The following is a 17199-nucleotide window of genomic DNA, read 5'->3' on the forward strand; positions in this document are numbered from 1 at the left end:
TCACAACCGACTGCGCTTACGAACGGCCATCCGAAGCGCAATTGAGCGACGCGCGTGCAACGCGCGCGCTTGGCTTGATGCGCCGCTCGGTTAGCATGTCCCTAAGAGTGTCGCCGTCTGGTGGCGTCCGGCGGAAGGCATCACCGTCTGTGCCAGCGTCCTCCCATTGGAACGCTCGGCGGTCGGCACACTAGTAAAGTATATTCTAGGCACTATACCTACGCAAACTCGTGCTCCGTCGCCATTATGTGATGGCGATGACACTGTGTCCTGACTATTCTGACGGGAGGCTATTGCTGGCGCGGTTTCGGTTTCGTTTTCACGTGCAGGCACTTCTCAGGCTCGATTTATCGGGAGAAAGATGCGCGTTGGATTCGATATTTTAAAGTTAAGAATAACGACCCGCTCACACCTCATTAACAAGTAATGCTGCCATAGCTGCCATTTTCAAAAGTAATTTCATCTACCATCCTTGAGAACCACAGGGCGTGTCATGGGCTATTGAGGCGGTCTCCCCCTTTTTGGGCAAAGCTGTCTGCCACTGCCTATTTTAGTTTTTCGATTATACGACGCCTGGATTATACGCGGTTTTGGCATGGTCCCCTCAAAGTCGTAAAATCGGGGTTCCACTGTAGTGGGCTGCTCACAAGTGCACTTCTTTGGTTGCCAAGGAAGCCCATAAGGCTCCCATGATCCATTCCTCAGGGTCTCAATAAAGTTAATTCCCTCTCTCCCTCTCCTTTTCACATTAACGTATGTTAAAGCGTGGTGGAGAGTTAAATAATGACCGGGCATCACACAACACAAATTACGGAACTAGTAGGTCATTTAAACCTTCGAACCCATTACAGAGGGCTCAGCCATAATTCTTCATCATCATCAACCGTCGCATCAACAAAGTGCACATACTGCCTTACAGATGGTACCTCGCTTCTCCACAGAATGACAAATAATATCGTGGTAGGTGCTTCCCAACTTCACAAAAATTATGATTTGTGGCATAGTGGGTACGTTGCTAGTGTTCTTGTATTAGTAGGCACAAGAGAGTTCATAACGGGCTCTAGAAATACTGTCTTCCAGCTTTCGCTGTGACTGTGCTGTGCTTTCCACGCGGCCTGGCAGGGTTTTTTTTTTTGCTTTTTTTGCTTTTTATTTTATAAACAAGACGTCGTATTCATTGGATGTACCATATACGTTTTAGCAACTGTGAGGGAGTAACTTGTCTTTTATAATAAGTGACACCATTTCACTTACAAGTTACTCGAATGAAAAAGTAGCAAGTTATAGTTAGAGGTTACCTGCGCAGTAATGGGCCGGTGTCAACGCATTATATGTAACTAGTCGCTGCCCGCGACCATGCACACATGACTAAATTTTTGCCATTTTTCTCACCCTGCCCCGACGCAGTGGCATATGCAGTCTCGTGTTCACCAAGGACGGGGAGGGCTTCTACCTGAGCTCGCCATGCGAGTTCGAGCGATTTTCCTTGTCGGCCAAGCGAATGGTGCCCCCCACTGCCAGGTGGACCTTCCTGAAGGGGCTCGACTCAGCCCCCGCAGCCCCAGGAACCCCAAGGGGCAAGGAAGAAGAGAAAGTAGAGGCAGCAGCGCCTGCCGCGTCGGCCACCGAGGGGGAGGAGCCCAAGGAAGCCGACAGCAAGGCCGCATCCACCAGCGAAGCCAAGCCCGAGAGCACGGAGACGGCAGAGAAGAAGCCTGAGCTGTCCTCCTCGGCTGCCACGTCCCCGACGTCACCAAAGGAGGAGTCATCAGAAGGCGGTGATGACGACAAAGGTGGTCTGGACTCCCCCGCCAGACAGTTTGTGCGCTGTTTTTGCAGTGATTTGCTGTTACAGACTCTTTTTGGGCTTAGAAAATGGGTGGGTAGTTGGTCTACCTTATTCCCTCACGGTCCGGAACCTTTACCCGCCTGTTTGTCTGTCCCAGTCCTGAAACTAAAGAAAAGCAAAGCTCAAGTAAAAGAAGTTTAATTATATTAAGTAGTGTGTAGTGAGGAAGAGAAAGAAGAGCTTGTCCGCGTCTGTTGTTGCTGTGCACGCGATCTACCTTCGGGTTCTGCCGGTGCTATACCTCGACTGTTTAAGACGTCGCCGTCGCACAATAAATCGTCGTACGACATCAGCAAGGGCGTGGTGGTCGTAACAACGTCAAAAGGGTGATCGTAGAGGTATGACGAAATTTGACGAGAGCCCAAATGATGGCTAACATTCTTTTCTGTGACGGAGTAGTTTCTTTCTGCCTTCGTTAAAGTGCGACTGGCATATGCCACAACGTACTCGTCGTAGCCGTCTTTTTGTTGTGCTAGGACTGCACCAAGTCCGATGCACTGGCGTCCGTGTGTATTTCTGTAGGGGCTGTGGGATCGTAATGACAAGATCGGTGGCGAAATTAGTAGGCGACGTAGTTGCTCGAAGGCTTCGTCACACGAGGTTGACCACGCGGAGATGCCGTTGCTTGCGGTAAGCAAATTGGTCAGTGGCGCGATGATGCTTGCAAAATTGCGCACAAAACGCTGAAAATAAGAGCAGAGCCCTATGAAGCTGCGGAGTACCTTAAGAGTAGTGGACTTGGGGAACTCTGCGACTGCGCGAAGCTTGGCGGGATCAGGAAGAACCATCCTTTGATACAACGTGCCCTAATATTGTTAACTGACGGGCAGCAAAACTGCACTTTTTGATGTTCAGTTGGAGGCCTGCAGAGGAGAGGCAGGTCAGTATCTCACCCAAGTGAATGAGGTGCGTTGGAAATCGGCCGAAAACACGACGATGTCATCAAGATACAGAGGCATTTTTCCACTTGTAGTTGCGAAGGATTGTATCCATCATACGCTCGAAGGTTGCGGGCGCGTTGCACAGGCCGAAAGGCATGACGGTAAATTCGTACAAACCGTCAGGTGTGACGAAAGCTGTCTTTTCGCAGTCATTTTCAGCCATGGGCACTTGCCAATAGCCTGAGCGAAGATCCAGAGACGAGAAGTACTCTGCACCTTGGCAAACAGTCGAGGGCATCATCTATCCGAGGCAGCGGATAGACATCTTTGCGAGTGATCTTATTCAGCCAACGATAATCCACACAGAAGCGGAGTGACCCGTCCTTCTTGCGTACTAGCACCACAGGAGACGCCCAAGGACTGTGGGAGGGGCGAACGACGCCACGCTGCAGCATATCGTCGACTTGCTCGCTAATTACCCGGCGTTCCGCTGCCGACACGCGGTATGGACGCTGGCGTGGAGAGTGGGAACCAGTGTGGATGCTGTGAGTGATGCTCGCCGTACGTCCCAAGGATGGTTGGTCGCAATCAAATGATGACCGAAACTTTTGAAGCAGGGCGAGGACTTGGCGGCGGTATAAATTTGGCAGATCGGCGTCCAAGGCGGCTTCAAGAACGTCTGACGACGGCGAAGACAGTGATGGTGAGGTGCAATGCTTGGGAAGTAAGGGCGTCGAGCTGATAACAGGGCGTGTCGTCAGAAGTCTCAAGAATGTGAATTGGGTCAATGGGTTGAACACGACCTAGTGATTCTCCGCGCAGTAAGGTTACGGGGTGCTTAGACGGATTGCAGACAAGCATAGATGATAATCCGGATTCAGTGGCGAGAACGGCAAACGGGAGAGGTAGAGCCTTCCGACGCAAAAAAATAGGCGACGGCGTAAAGAGTACGGTGGCGTCGGTCGCGGCGGAGCAAGATACGGGCACAAGGACCGACATTTCGGGCGGTACTTCCGTGTTGGATACAACAGTGAGCTTTGCGGCTTTAGTTGCAGAAGGGTCGGGCAGTACGGATCCAGAGAATGGGAAAGCGCCACTTCGGCTCTGGCACAGTCTATGATGGCCCGATGTTGCGACAAGAAATCCCAACCGAGGATGAGTTCATGGGAGCATGAGAGCACGAAAAGTTCGACAACGTATACAGCGCCGTCAATGACCACTCTCGCGGTGCACGCAGCATGCGGTGCTACATGCTGTGTACTTGCAGTGCGCAGTAGCATGCCAGATAGCGGCGTGGTGACCTTATGCAGTTTTCTACAAAGCTTCTCGTCGATGACAGAAACGGCAGCCCCAGTATCAATAAGCGCTATTGCGGCAGTTCCTTCAACTATAACGTCCAATAAATTGCGCGGCGACTGTGCAGGCCTTGTAGAAGTCGCGAAGCTTGCAGTTCGTGCCTGCGGAACTGCAGCAGCTAGTTTCCCTCGCTGGGCGACTGGCGACGACGTAAGGGCGAAGGCGAGCGACGACGTGGGGAGGGTGATCGATGGTTGGCGAAAGGACGTCGAGGTAGCGGCGAAAAGTCTGGGTTGGAACGCATGGCATTACCGGTATCATCATTCGAGTAGCCGTATCCAGGTACTGCAACAGTTGGATGAGCAGAAGGCATGCGACGATTGCAGAAGCGTGCGACGTGGCCGGCGAAACCGCAAGCGAAGCATATGGGTCGGTTGTCCCGTGTGCGCCAGGGGTTCTGAAAATGGCTTCGAGGTGGAACTTGGGGCGACAAAGGAGGGGGAGATGTTCGTGGTCGCATCGCGGCAGGAAATGCGACGGTTTGACGCGCAGGTCGCGCTGCGACTGCAGCATAAGTCAGAGGTGCAGCTACGGGAGCGAATGGTTGAGCCAAAGGTAGCGACTCGGCAAGCTCCTCGCGGATGGCCCTTCTGATGGGATCAGCCAAAGGTGTGGCAGGCTGTACAGGGCGATCTCCTAGCGGAAGCATGGAGAGTTGGCGCGCCACCTCTTCACGAATGAAGTCCTTATCTTGCCGGAGAGGGACATATCGGACGCCGGGTTGGCGGCAAGCGTGAGACCCGAGAGCGAGTTGGCAGGTGCAACAGCGCTGCGCGCAAGGACCCTTTGTCGACGCAACTCATCGAAGCTCTGGCAAAGGGTGACGATGGCCGCGACAGAAGTAGGGTTTCGCGCAAGAAGCATCTGGAATGCGTCGTTTTCGATGCCTTTGAGGACATGCTTCACTTGGTCCTCTTCGCTATCGAGGAATCGACGCGGGCACAAAGGTCCACGACATCCTCTATGTAGCTGGTGTACGTCTCACCAGGCAGTTGAGCGCGCTGGCGTAGACGTTGCTCAGCGCGGAGCTTTCTCAGGTGGGGCGGCCGAAGACTTCCGTGAATGCTGTCTTGAAAGCGGACCAGGTCTGTAATTGACGCTCATGATTGTGGAACCAGAGGTTCGCAACGTCAGCGAGATAGAAGATGACCGCACGTAGTTTGGCCGGGTCATCCATTTGTTGTGTGCTCGCTGACGCGCTCATAGATGGAAAGCCAGTCTTCTGCGTCAGTCTCACCTGCTGCGCTAAAGACGGAGGGTCGCGTTGCCGCTGGACGGCGCCGCAGCTGGTGGAAGGGGCGGCGGCTTCAGGCTGATTATCAACAGCGTCGGTCATAGTGCTTAAAACAGCTGGCAACTTCGGTTGCGAAGTTCCAGGTTGAGGCCAGGGATTCCAGCAACCTCCACCAGATGTCGTACGACGATTTATGTGCGACGGCGACGTCTTAAACAGTCGAGGTATAGCACCGGCAGAACCGAAGGTAGATCGCGTGCACAGCAACAACAGACGCGGAAGCTCTTCTTTCTCTTCCTCACTACAAGTGTAATTACAAAGCAGCCATGGAAACCTCATGATATCTGGCCCGAGCACACGACGAGAAGCTCATACCTTGTTATGACGTCAGGTTAGAGTAAGAACTGAAACTAGCTTTTATAACATACTGTAATTACATTTTCTGGGTGCATTTGTGTATACCAGTACATTTTTTAGGCTTTTGACTCTTGAGGGCTTGGTCTTTCATTTTACGCAAAAAAAAAAACAACTAAATTTTCATGGCGGTACCCCTTAAATCTGTACAAATGAAAAGAGGCAAGCGTGCCGTCGCATTAAACAAATCACTGAATACAGCCTGCTTTCACAGTACAATCCCAAGCATCTATTTTATCTGCCTCTTATTGCTTCCCACTTCTCTGGCGCATGTTCCCCAATTGCAGTGGCATCAGCAGTCTGGTGATAACCAAGAACGAGTCAAACTTCACCACCACCACAAGCACGGTGGGCGACCTGAAGTCCCTCGAGCTGGACGACCTGCTACCTGCCGACCACGAGGCACTGGCCGACAAGCTGCGCTCCGAGTGCAAGATCGAGGTGGTGCGCGAGAAGCGCACTGTTGTCGTCGTACGAGAGGAGACGCTCGTCAATGGGTAAGCAATGGCTGAATATGCACGTAAGCTCGGGGTACAGTGCTCCAGAATTGAAACGAGGCAACTTAGGACTGAGTGATGGACGTACCCCTCATGACGACCACTCAAAAAAGAAGGTATGGTATGTAAATGCAGTTACCATACAACAATTTTTCCAAATCTTTTTTTCCCACAAACTGTACGAGACTGGAAATTGTGACTGGAAAAATACGTTTCTGTATCTGATAATCATGATTTTTATTCCTGACTGTTTTTATGGTAATGTATTATTGTCCTAGTTTTTTCCGAACTTTCTGTTACCTTTGAGAATCTCAACCTATTGTCTTTTCACCTTGTCTACTTTGACGTCAACCTTCTTTTGTGTATTTTGTTGCTCATTACTGCAAAAATGTAACACATAGTACTCAAACTGTCTCCTCACCGATAATGCCTTCGAGTCAATGCAGGTATTCTGTAAATAATTAAATAAATAAATACCTTTGTTTCCACCATCTTCAGTTCGTGTCCTATCAGAGTAATTTCGACTTGAAAACTTGCATCAGAGCCAGCATTACCTTTAGCGGCCATATTTGTACCGACACAGTGCAGTTATCTTGAGCAAAATTGCACATACCAGTCGTTATACTAAAGGTCTTGATGTCGCATTCAATCCATGAGCACTGTATACAGTGGGTCTTATTTATGAAGTACCCAAAAAAATCTGTCTGGAACGATATCTTCTGTTGGTTACTCAGCCTTGTAGGGAAGCCAACTTTATAAATATAGTGGTCAATTTTCAAAATGTTTTTCGATTTTGAACTAAAATTTTAATCGGCTGGTAGTTTTCATAATGTATCGGTAAAAAAAAACAACCAGACAAATCAAATCCATACTTGTAACGAACAACCTTATGCGCTAGCACTATATTGGTGTGGCGGATAATTAAAAGTGCCTGGACTAGCGTATAACAAAAAAAATTAGTCATGCATTCATTGCATACAGATTTGCTTATTCCATTAGAGGTCAAGGAGGAAGTTTGTCATAAGCAAAGCTGTGTAGCAGGGAGCAGTTTTTGCCTTTGCCACTAATTGTTTCTTAATGTCAATGAAAATGGGGCCAACTGTGTCGATCCAGCGCTCTTTGCCTGTCCATTTTCCAAAATGTGTGCACTGAGAACACAATGAATTCCTGCCTGGTAGGGTTTGGTTTAGGTTAGGTTACTTACCATGGAGAGTTGTTTGATTTGCATTGAAATGATGAAGTGTCTGGTGCACACAACTGCGCAGCTCACAGTACTGCTTTCATTGTCTATGTACCAACATCCTTTGCTTCTATTTGTCAATAATACTCAGTGTAATCTGTACCCTTGTCTAATTTCTTGCTCTCCCACTTTCTCTTTTTTTCTTTCACAAAACAGGAGTTCTCCTACAAATTGAACCAGCCTTCATCAGCTAGCACCCGCCGCTTGGAGCTGTATCGTATTTTCACACCATGCGCATTTGTTTTTTCATTATTTTGTTTTTCTTCCTCTCCGCATGATTGTTTTTCATATGCAGCTAGTTCCTCCTAGCAACAGGCGCGTTTTTTTTTTTTTTTTTAAATCTCCCCCTGTTACTTGTTGGTCTCCCCGTTTTTAAGCCATTGTTTTTTTTTTTCTTTTATTGGTTTAAGGAACAAAGCACTGTTGCAGAGCACAGGTGTGCACAGATGCACCACACAGACACACACACACAAAACGCATTCGTGCACGTTAGTTCGCGGCCGTGCACATACCCAGCACGCTGATGCGCACGTCTAGCACCATGGACAAGAAGACTTAGGCGTGCGAGACAGAATGGGGGAGTAAGGAGCAGCTGTGCCGTACAGTCGGCTGCGAAAGTACGAGGGACGTCGAGATTTCGCAAAAAAAAAAAAAGCCTAGATCTCACGAAGCTTGGGCAGCATCGTAGCCTCGATTTCGAGGTATCGTTGCCATCTACCTACACATTTTGATGCGTTGAAAACATTATGCCTGAACTCGGCAGAAATTCGCATTTGACGCGGGAATCGTTGCGACGCGTAAGGTTTGGTAGCCGACTGTATGTCTTCGCGTTTTCTTCCTCCTCGCGAGAGTAGGATTAGAAGGAACGTTTTTATGTTGATATTTTTGCCCGTAGATTGTGCCCCCACCCCTCGCGGTTTTCTAGGTGTCTCCGGCGCCCATGCATGACCGGGAGTCTCGGAAAAGCGTACGAACGGGGGAGGAGGGTCTTTTCCTTGTTTCGACTGTGAAATGCACAACGTACGCACTTTTTTTTTTTTTTTTTTGCCAAGTAGTATGCTGATGACACCGCTGGTCGGCTGTATTTATGCAGCTGTGCATGGATCATCTTCAATATTGGGAAACTCTAAAGGAAATGCCAACTTGGGAACGTTGGCAGAAACGCCATTCAAATCAAGAACGGCCCGTACCATCACACCTAGTGGCGCGTGTACTTTTCAAATCGAGAACGGCCCGTGCCGTCACACCTAGTGGTGTGTGTACTTTTTAACAGCGAATTCACGGAACAGACGAAGCAATCGTTTAATCAATCGCTGCTCACCACAAAGGTTGTGGTTTTGTGCCTGTCCCTGAAGAACCATACTTGCAGCAAACTGGTGACATCAATAAGCAAAACAGTGCGATGCTGCAAAACGAGCTCACGATGGCAGTTTCACATACTGGCGTGGCGGGGCTGGCAGTATGCTGGAACCACGTCGTGTTGATTTTCACAAACTCTCAGTATTGCATCATTCCACGTACGGCGGTCAAGACTGCAAGTACCGCAAGTGCCTTTTACCTCGGCACAAATGCAGCAGCTTCGCGTGCTCTTGTCGCACTTTACAGTGACAGGCACCGGTATTCGTGATGCAGACAAAATGCTTCTTGCTGCACCCTTCTCAGAGCCACTTCATTGACGTGGAAAGAAATTTGCATAGCCTCATATAACTCGTTCGCAACTTGCAGTCCACTAACCCCACCTATAAGTTACATGCGGTCGGGGGTCAAGGAAACCTTAATAGAACTAGACGGTAGGCAGCAAAACGAGGTCATTGCTGAAGTGGGTTGGTTATAATAAGCAATGCCGGCTAGTTTAAACCTCCGAAACAGCACTCTTTTTGCCGAGAGAGCTTTTAAAAATTGCGTGCTGTTATCCGGCCAGCCTTGACTGCATTCTTTCTGTAGTTTGAACTATTTCGTTGGTTTGATTCTCAGCAGTATTTCTTACAACTGTTCTCATTGGCTGTTATGTCGGGGCGAGTGCTGTGGTTTAACATCGAGATACGTTGGCACTATGTGAGCTGAGACAGTCGCATTCTCCGAGACACTAAGTGCCACATAGTGAGACCATGCAAAGTGTGCTTTCCTCGTTTAACTTTTTATTGTTTGTGAGCCTTGTTTCCTTGATAGAAGGAACGCACATGCGGAAGAGATGTGAGACTACACTGTGAACTGGGCGGAACGAATAGCAGCTCGTCGAATACTGTCCGCTTGTGTTCCCAAGTTTTCCTGTTTATCGCATTTGCACAGACGCAGTTACATCCGCAACATGCACGCAATGCTGCAAGTAGGCAAGCAGTACAAGAACTTTGTATACTACATTATTTACTATAAGGACCACGTATCGCACTTTATTAGCTGCGGTGCCCCATAGGGGGGCCGCTTCGTGACACGCTTTTTTGGCCTGGGCTGTTTTAGCAGCTCCCGTGTGCATTCCTCGATTTGTACTCGCAGCCACGACGAAGACATTTCACGTGGTCGCATTTCTTTCGCACCACAGGCACAGAGGGTGGGCTGCTGTACTCCCCAATTCCACGCAGTACAGCCGAGGCAAAAGGGTAGCCAGCCTATTGCAAAGGGTAGCCAACCTATCAGCGTAACGAGAGCCAGATTGCGGGTTACCTGTGAAAGTAAAAGGAATTGGCTTTTTGCCAGTTGTCCTTCTGTAAAGGTTCCTTTCCTCAGTCGGTGAAGGCGTAGACGCCGATCGCGTCCTTACACGAGAGGATCCCTTTCTTTAGTTGGCTGGAAGCGATTGTATAGCTTTCGCTACACTGCGCAGAATTGGCGAGATGTGGAGTACCGAGCATGGGTTATCTGCTTGGTGTTCTTGGCCCCCTGTATCTCTCAAACTATCGGCAAGCACTTCTTGTTTTTACTCATGCATTTTTTTTATGGGGGGGTGTGTGCAAGGGGTCGACAAAACACAAATCATCTCATAATCAAAAAGTGCCATTTTTCAGCCTTCCAAATAAGCAAAAAAAAAAGTGAAATGGGGAGAGGAAAAACGAGCACTTCTTGGCAGTTTTTTTTAACTGGCTTTCTTTTTTTTCTCAAGAGCAAGTGGCGGTGTTTGCATTTTTTTTTTAAAGAAAAGGTCTATACATACTATATATATATATTAACGTATTTAAGGCTTTTTTATTTTCTTGTTTTTCTCGTCCTATGTTTATTGTGCTCGTCACCACAGGTCTTTTTCGCATGTTTATACAGGGCAGCTCTTTTGCTGCATGCGTGTGTGTTTACCGAGGGCAGCAGCAACAGTTTAGATCCTTCCACAGTACGCCGCGAATTATGCCACGGAAATGTCCATATTGGTGATGGTGGTACAACTGCTATACTTCAACAAGGTGTTTTTTTTAATGCTGTAAGACTTTTTCGAGCTGTCCTTTTTTTTTTACCGGGCCATTTTCGAAATAAAATGTTTGAAAATTGTCATAGTTGTATCATTTATATCGCGCTTGACTCACTTGGTTCTGCACAATTAGCAAAACTTTGAGTCTGCTCGGGCACACTTTAGAATGGTGACATGAATTGTTATATAAGGAACATGGTCATAACATAGTAAACATATTGTCACCGACTTGGAATATGTATCGTACGTCTGATGTGACCATGTTAACTGTTCGACTATTACATTACGCGTTTTCCAAACCAACCACATGTCTGCATACATAATTGTATGGCATGGCACATGGTTGCGGGAGTGGTTCCACTAAAGACGTTGCTTCCCAGTAACTGGAAATAAACGCACGTGTGGGAACTGGCCCTGTATGTGTGTTCTAATGTACTGGCTGTCGTTATCTATATCTTCTGTGTGTTAATCTTGATCGTTTTGCAATTTCGTTTTCTTGCTGAATCTCCACGGTTGTCTCTGCTGCTGATAATGTGGCCAACCCTTTGAATCAGGTGGGTGTAAAAACCACGCCCCAGCCAACAAGACGTTCTACTGCCTATCAAGTACAGTAAAATAAAAGTTAGGAACAACTAAAAGAATACAAAGGAAAAAGAATGAAAATAAAGAGAACCGCTATAATTTAACAGTCGGAGCTGTCTCGCCGCAACCGCCGCTCGCCAGCACTCGAGTCGTTCCTTCGTCGCTGCGACTGTGGCTCTATCTACACCACACCGACCGTCGTCGCCAATAGCCTGCTTGAAGCCCAGAGCAGTTTCTTGAGGAGCACCATTCGCGACCGCTGGGTCAATGGCTTCGCACCGCAGAACCACATGCTCAATGGTTTCGTCTTCCTTTTCACACACCCGACACCTGCACATCTCTGGCATCATTATGATCCTGAGCCGCACAAGTGTACAGAGCACCAGCTCTCGCTTCAAAGAGTAGTAGCTTACTCCCAAGAGAGTTGTACAGGTGCACCATACCAATACTTGTGACACCGGTAGACGGCCAGCGTCGACTTCTCCGCCATACTGTGCTTCCTCTTTTTTTTCTGCACTTTTTCCCGTGCTTGTTTTGCCCAGTCTGTGGGCGAGTTTCGTGCTGGGAGGGGTGCAAAAGAGGCCAAACTTGCGTTTCATGCGGTAGAGGTGCCTCACTCACGAAGTGTGCACGCACGTTGCAGACAGGTAGTCAGAAACACGCCGCGCCCAGTGCTCTCAAGGCATGCATAGGAAGCAGCCACGGTATGCAATTTGGCTGGCCGCCTCCCAACCTTCAAAGCTCACCCAGCTACTGCTGCCGACTGTGGAAGTGCCACCTGGTTGCTTTCAATAGAAGTGGAGTGTGAAGTATAGAAAGCGGTTGAATACTACCTTGTTTGCACGATTCTAGTGAGCCCCTAATAACGCGCAGGTAACTACATCAGGAAAATTGAAAAATATAGCTTGATGCGGATGTCGCTTTTGAGCCCCACTGTAACACACACAAATTTGAGGGCTACATTTAGTCGAAACAAAGTGCACATTGGAATCTTACAAATGCAGTATTAGGGTAGTGCAAATGACATTTATTTATGGTGTGAACTTTATTTTTGAACGTATGGGTCTCTTAACGACAAGGATGGAACCACGCTTCCTGCGCCGTTGTTGCGTATTCTTACTAGCAGATATGCGAAATTGTTCATTAGGTTGAGTAACAAGTGAATACTATTGGCTACCTTAAAAGGGACCAATCTATGTTGCACAGTTGGTATGCTGAAACTGCTGTAGTCTCGTACTGGCATGATAATGAGCAATATCGGAGGGAACACAGAATTCATATTTGATCAATGATTGCTTCTAGTGTACTGATCTGGATGTGTCATACTGAATTGCAAGAGATAGATGCCTTTCCGCTTGAGCATCTAGTGTTCTGTACACTTCAGCGCTGGCCAACTGCATTTAGCTGCTGTAACATACGATAGGTAATTTAGATGCTCTCGTATTTCTTGCAACTGGACTTTATTGCAGTTGAATTTCGTTGCAATTTGAATGGAAATTTCTTATTAGAATAATTTTTTGCATGATTTTCCTTGTTTAAGGCATGTGCCAGTCATTAATTATTTAAATGTGGTTTTGACAACACGTTCGCTAGTAGAACTTGATTGCTCGGAAAATGTGTGCTTGACAGCACTCAAAATGGCAGTTCGGACCTTTTCGAGAATGCATTGTTTAAAGAAAAGGTATTCGCCATCCTCTACTGCTGTCCACTTGTGTTCGTGTCTGTACATTTCTAACATTCTTTCCGTACACCATTACATCGGAAATGAGCCAATTCAAACAGCCCAATTTCCAGCTTTTTTTTTTTTTTAAACAGCGGAGATGTTTAAGCCGGAGGTAACTCCTCAGAGCGTTCGCATAAAACTATCGTCATCGTGAAGTGCGTGGAACGCAATAACTAGGCCGGCGCGCGCTTTCTTCGTCATCTTCTTCACATGAGGATTGAATATAAAGACAGTTTGCTCTTGGCGACGTACATTCGAGAAATTAGGATAGTTGTCCTTTTTTTTTTGTAGGTATTGCCAATTTGGCGGATAATGAGGCATGTGGCCAGCACTCCCATTGCGGTTGACACGATGGATGTGCAATGTAGGCGTTTCTATGCAACGTACGCCTCTCGCAGAAAAGTAAAAAAAAAAGGAAGCCTAGAACAGATAAGCGGAAGAAAAAGAAACAGAAAAAAAAAAGGAATAGAGGGAAAGGAATTGAGAAAGAAGAGCCAGAAAGAGATAGAAAGAGACACAGAAAAGAGACTAAAAAAGGACAGGAAAGAAAGAAATGCAAGGCCGTCCAGCTTCGCTATTAGGGTTGGCACCACAAGTCCGAAGCTGCCTCTTTTTTTTTTTTTTGTTAAGATGCTAGTCTTTGCTAAAGCCCCTCCATGCGTTTTCCGCCGGCTAGGTTAAGTAGAGCCAACTCGTCCGCCCCCTCTCCCTTTACACCGGTTCCCCGCATAGCGGAAGCCGAAGTGCCGCCATGATGTTTATGCTGCTTTTCCAGTTGATGCACCTGCCCCATGCCCGCCTGATGCCCGCCTGATGCCCGCCCATGCCCTCGCTACAGTGGCTAGAATGGGGAAGTGTGATGAGCGCGCCCACTCGGTCGTGCCGTTTTGCAGGGAACAAGGTAGATGGCGCTGCGGCCCGTATTCACGTCGCGCGCTTGAAGCAGAAGCGTTGCCAAGGTCGTGTATCGCCGCGTTTTGTTATTCCACTTAGCGTTCTTTTTTTTTTCTCGCTAGTGTGGCTACACACTTAGCATGTTGTAGCTCATTGATATGTAATGCTACGATGACGTGAACAGATGGCTGAAGCTTGCACGGATGCGGAATGCCCTCAGCTAAACGCGATCAACAGGATGTTGGATTCTTGTGATTGCAATAGTTTAGTTCGCCCTTAGATTTATTAAACAACTCTTAATGAAAAGAAGAGTGTGGACACTTTATTGTATTATTGTTTATTGTAATACACTTTATTGTTACTTGTCCAAACACAACAGAAAAACACACAGATGCAGTCGCACAGGTTAGAAAGCAGTCATGTGGCCTGAATGTTTATGTCAGACGGCTAAACTTCAGATGTTTTGTTTTTTTTTTCTCTCGCGGGTAGATGCACGTTCCTTGTTCAGCGACTTCGTGTAAAAGTGGAGGCGCGTTATGAAAAAAATCTTTATCATCTGCTTGGTTAGGCTCTTGCATAACCAACCTGATGATAAAGCAGCTGACGGCTCTTCATTCGCATGATCATGCATTCAACTAACCAATCTGGGTTGTACTTCATTCCCTTTGCCGACTTACGTCGTGCACCCTGAAAACACTGAATGATGACAAGCTTGGGTGTTTCAAGGACGTTTCCTTCGAGCTCCTCATTTTGCTGTTTCAGTTTCTGCATAGTGTTTTCATACCGCGAAAGCTTGGCCCTTAATCTTTCAATAGCTTGTGTTTACGCCCTCCTCTTTAATGATATACGAACAGCTCGAGTCAGGCTGCGTTGTTTCCGCGCAGATCTTTCATTAATGAGGCCTTTCCTGAGATGCTTGCACGAAACGCATTGTTCTTCTCTTGCGTAGTTCTCTGCCATTTTGACCTCCATATTACGGTACCAGTGACCACGTATGTAGCTCTCCTTGCCGACGGCAAACGGAAATTCTTCAAGAGTTCCAGCCCCTGGGTACACACTTAGCGTCTACCTGCCCTAACAGTGAGGCAGGGTTGTCGCGCCCATCGTGCAGTATCTGCACTCCTTCCACAAACACTTCTTGCTTCGCCCCGTTTTCTTCTTGTGTGAAAACAACCAACTTCCTGGCGAACAAGATGCTTTTGTCTTTCTGGGTTCACACACATAGTAACCAACAGTCAGAGGAGATGCACCGAAAAAGGGCCTTGCCAGATATTTTTTCGGGGGGGGGGGGGGTTCAACCATACATTATGTATGTTCGTGCGTGCATCTGTATGTGTGCGTGTATAGGCAGTTTCTTGAGCACGTTTCTTCCTCGGTAGGGCATACTGTTCAGTCCTTGTAGAGCGCTTTCTCCTCGGAAGCAGCACAGGCCTGGTTCTGTCAATGCGGACGAGCTCACAGTGTGCTCATAGTATCTAGAAATGAACCTGTCGTGGAAGTGGAGTCCGCACACTGCACAATTTTCGTCCGAAAAAGGGCCTTGCCAGATATTTTTTCGGGGGGGGGGGGGGGGGGATTCAACCATACATTATGTATGTTCGTGCGTGCATCTGTATGTGTGCGTGTATAGGCAGTTTCTTGAGCACGTTTCTTCCTCGGTAGGGCATACTGTTCAGTCCTTGTAGAGCGCTTTCTCCTCGGAAGCAGCACAGGCCTGGTTCTGTCAATGCGGACGAGCTCACAGTGTGCTCATAGTATCTAGAAATGAACCTGTCGTGGAAGTGGAGTCCGCACACTGCACAATTTTCTTCCAGTTCTTGTCGGCGCGAGGAATAGCGCGCTGCCACTGTGCGAGCAAGGCTGGGTCCTTCGGTACACCCAAGCAAAATTGTAAAATTTCAGGGGGGGGGGGTTCAACCCCCCAACCCCCCCTTGGGTACGCCCCTGCACTGAACGTGTGTTTTCCCCACGAGGGCGACGGTAAGGCGAGATTGTCAAACGGCATGCACGAATCGCTGTCCATGTCAACACTGTCGATCGCGTTCTCAGCACTTAGTGATGAGGCAGTTTCTTGAGCACGTTTCTTCCTCGGTAGGGCATACTGTTCAGTCCTTGTAGAGCGCTTTCTCCTCGGAAGCAGCACAGGCCTGGTTCTGTCAATGCGGACGAGCTCACAGTGTGCTCATAGTATCTAGAAATGAACCTGTCGTGGAAGTGGAGTCCGCACACTGCACAATTTTCTTCCAGTTCTTGTCGGCGCGAGGAATAGCGCGCTGCCACTGTGCGAGCAAGGCTGGGTCCTTCGGTACACCAAACAAGGACGGTTTAGTCTTATTAGACTTAAAGCCTGGCGTACACCCAGGCACAAAACAGTGACTCTGCCTCCGCGGCATGGCTACAAAGGACGGGGGGCGAACATTGCGCGAAGATCCGTAAAATTAACCGCACGCACATGTCACTCAACAAAGAGAAACAGCAGGCTTTTCGGCGCGGCAGAGCTTCAGCGACGTGAATGCGGGAGCGAGCGCCCCCACGCGGTTCCTTCTCCTCAGTCTTCAGCGCCTCCCATAGGAATCGCTCGCCGGTCGTCACACTTCCCCATTCTAGCCACTGTACCCTCGCGACGCAGAAACGCCGAGCGAAAACTCGCTCGGCGGCAGGCACTTTACGACGAACCACAAAACAACAACACTTGCGAAACGGAGAAGCAAATATGAGCTTTCTCGCGTGTGCACATGCGTGCGCAGAAACAAGATGGAAGGAAAAAGCGGAAGGAAGTGGCTCAAGAACTTCCTTCCGGAAGCTCCGGAAGTGGGCGTCGTCGTCGAACAATAGATGGCGGTACTTAAAAAAGCGGCAGTAGACGCGATGGAGGAGTCTTTGCGTGCCATAAATACTGCCAGTGTTGCACGTGCGACTTACTCTACGAATGCGTTCAGCTTTCCTCAGCTGCCCACACTTTGTAGTCGGTGTCTTTAGCAGCCGCGGCCCAATTCACTGAGAAAAGTTTTGAGAACAACACGACCGACACAAAAAGAAAGCCTCACTGCTCAAGGGCAATGAGTTTCAACGTTTCTTTCAGCAATCCGGGCCCGTGATGATAACTTCCTACGCTAAAAATTCTCGTGAGAACGT

The 17199-nt window shown here is 48.3% G+C and overlaps 1 protein-coding gene across 1 annotated transcript in view; it reads left to right on the forward strand.

Annotated features, from left to right (window-relative positions):
• LOC119389880 (lethal(2) giant larvae protein homolog 1-like) overlaps nucleotides 1-10950 on the forward strand; it is a gene marked incomplete in the record, with an annotated part of 82123 nt that extends 71173 nt beyond the window's left edge. Inside the window, 2 exon segments of the mRNA XM_037657294.2 lie at nucleotides 6022-6231; nucleotides 7628-10950. Coding sequence (XP_037513222.1) covers nucleotides 6022-6231; nucleotides 7628-7646 — 229 coding nt within the window.
• Nucleotides 10951-17199: the final 6249 nt, after the last annotated feature.

Source organism: Rhipicephalus sanguineus, chromosome 4 (assembly GCF_013339695.2).
Source record: "Rhipicephalus sanguineus isolate Rsan-2018 chromosome 4, BIME_Rsan_1.4, whole genome shotgun sequence".
NCBI lineage: Eukaryota > Metazoa > Arthropoda > Arachnida > Ixodida > Ixodidae > Rhipicephalus > Rhipicephalus sanguineus.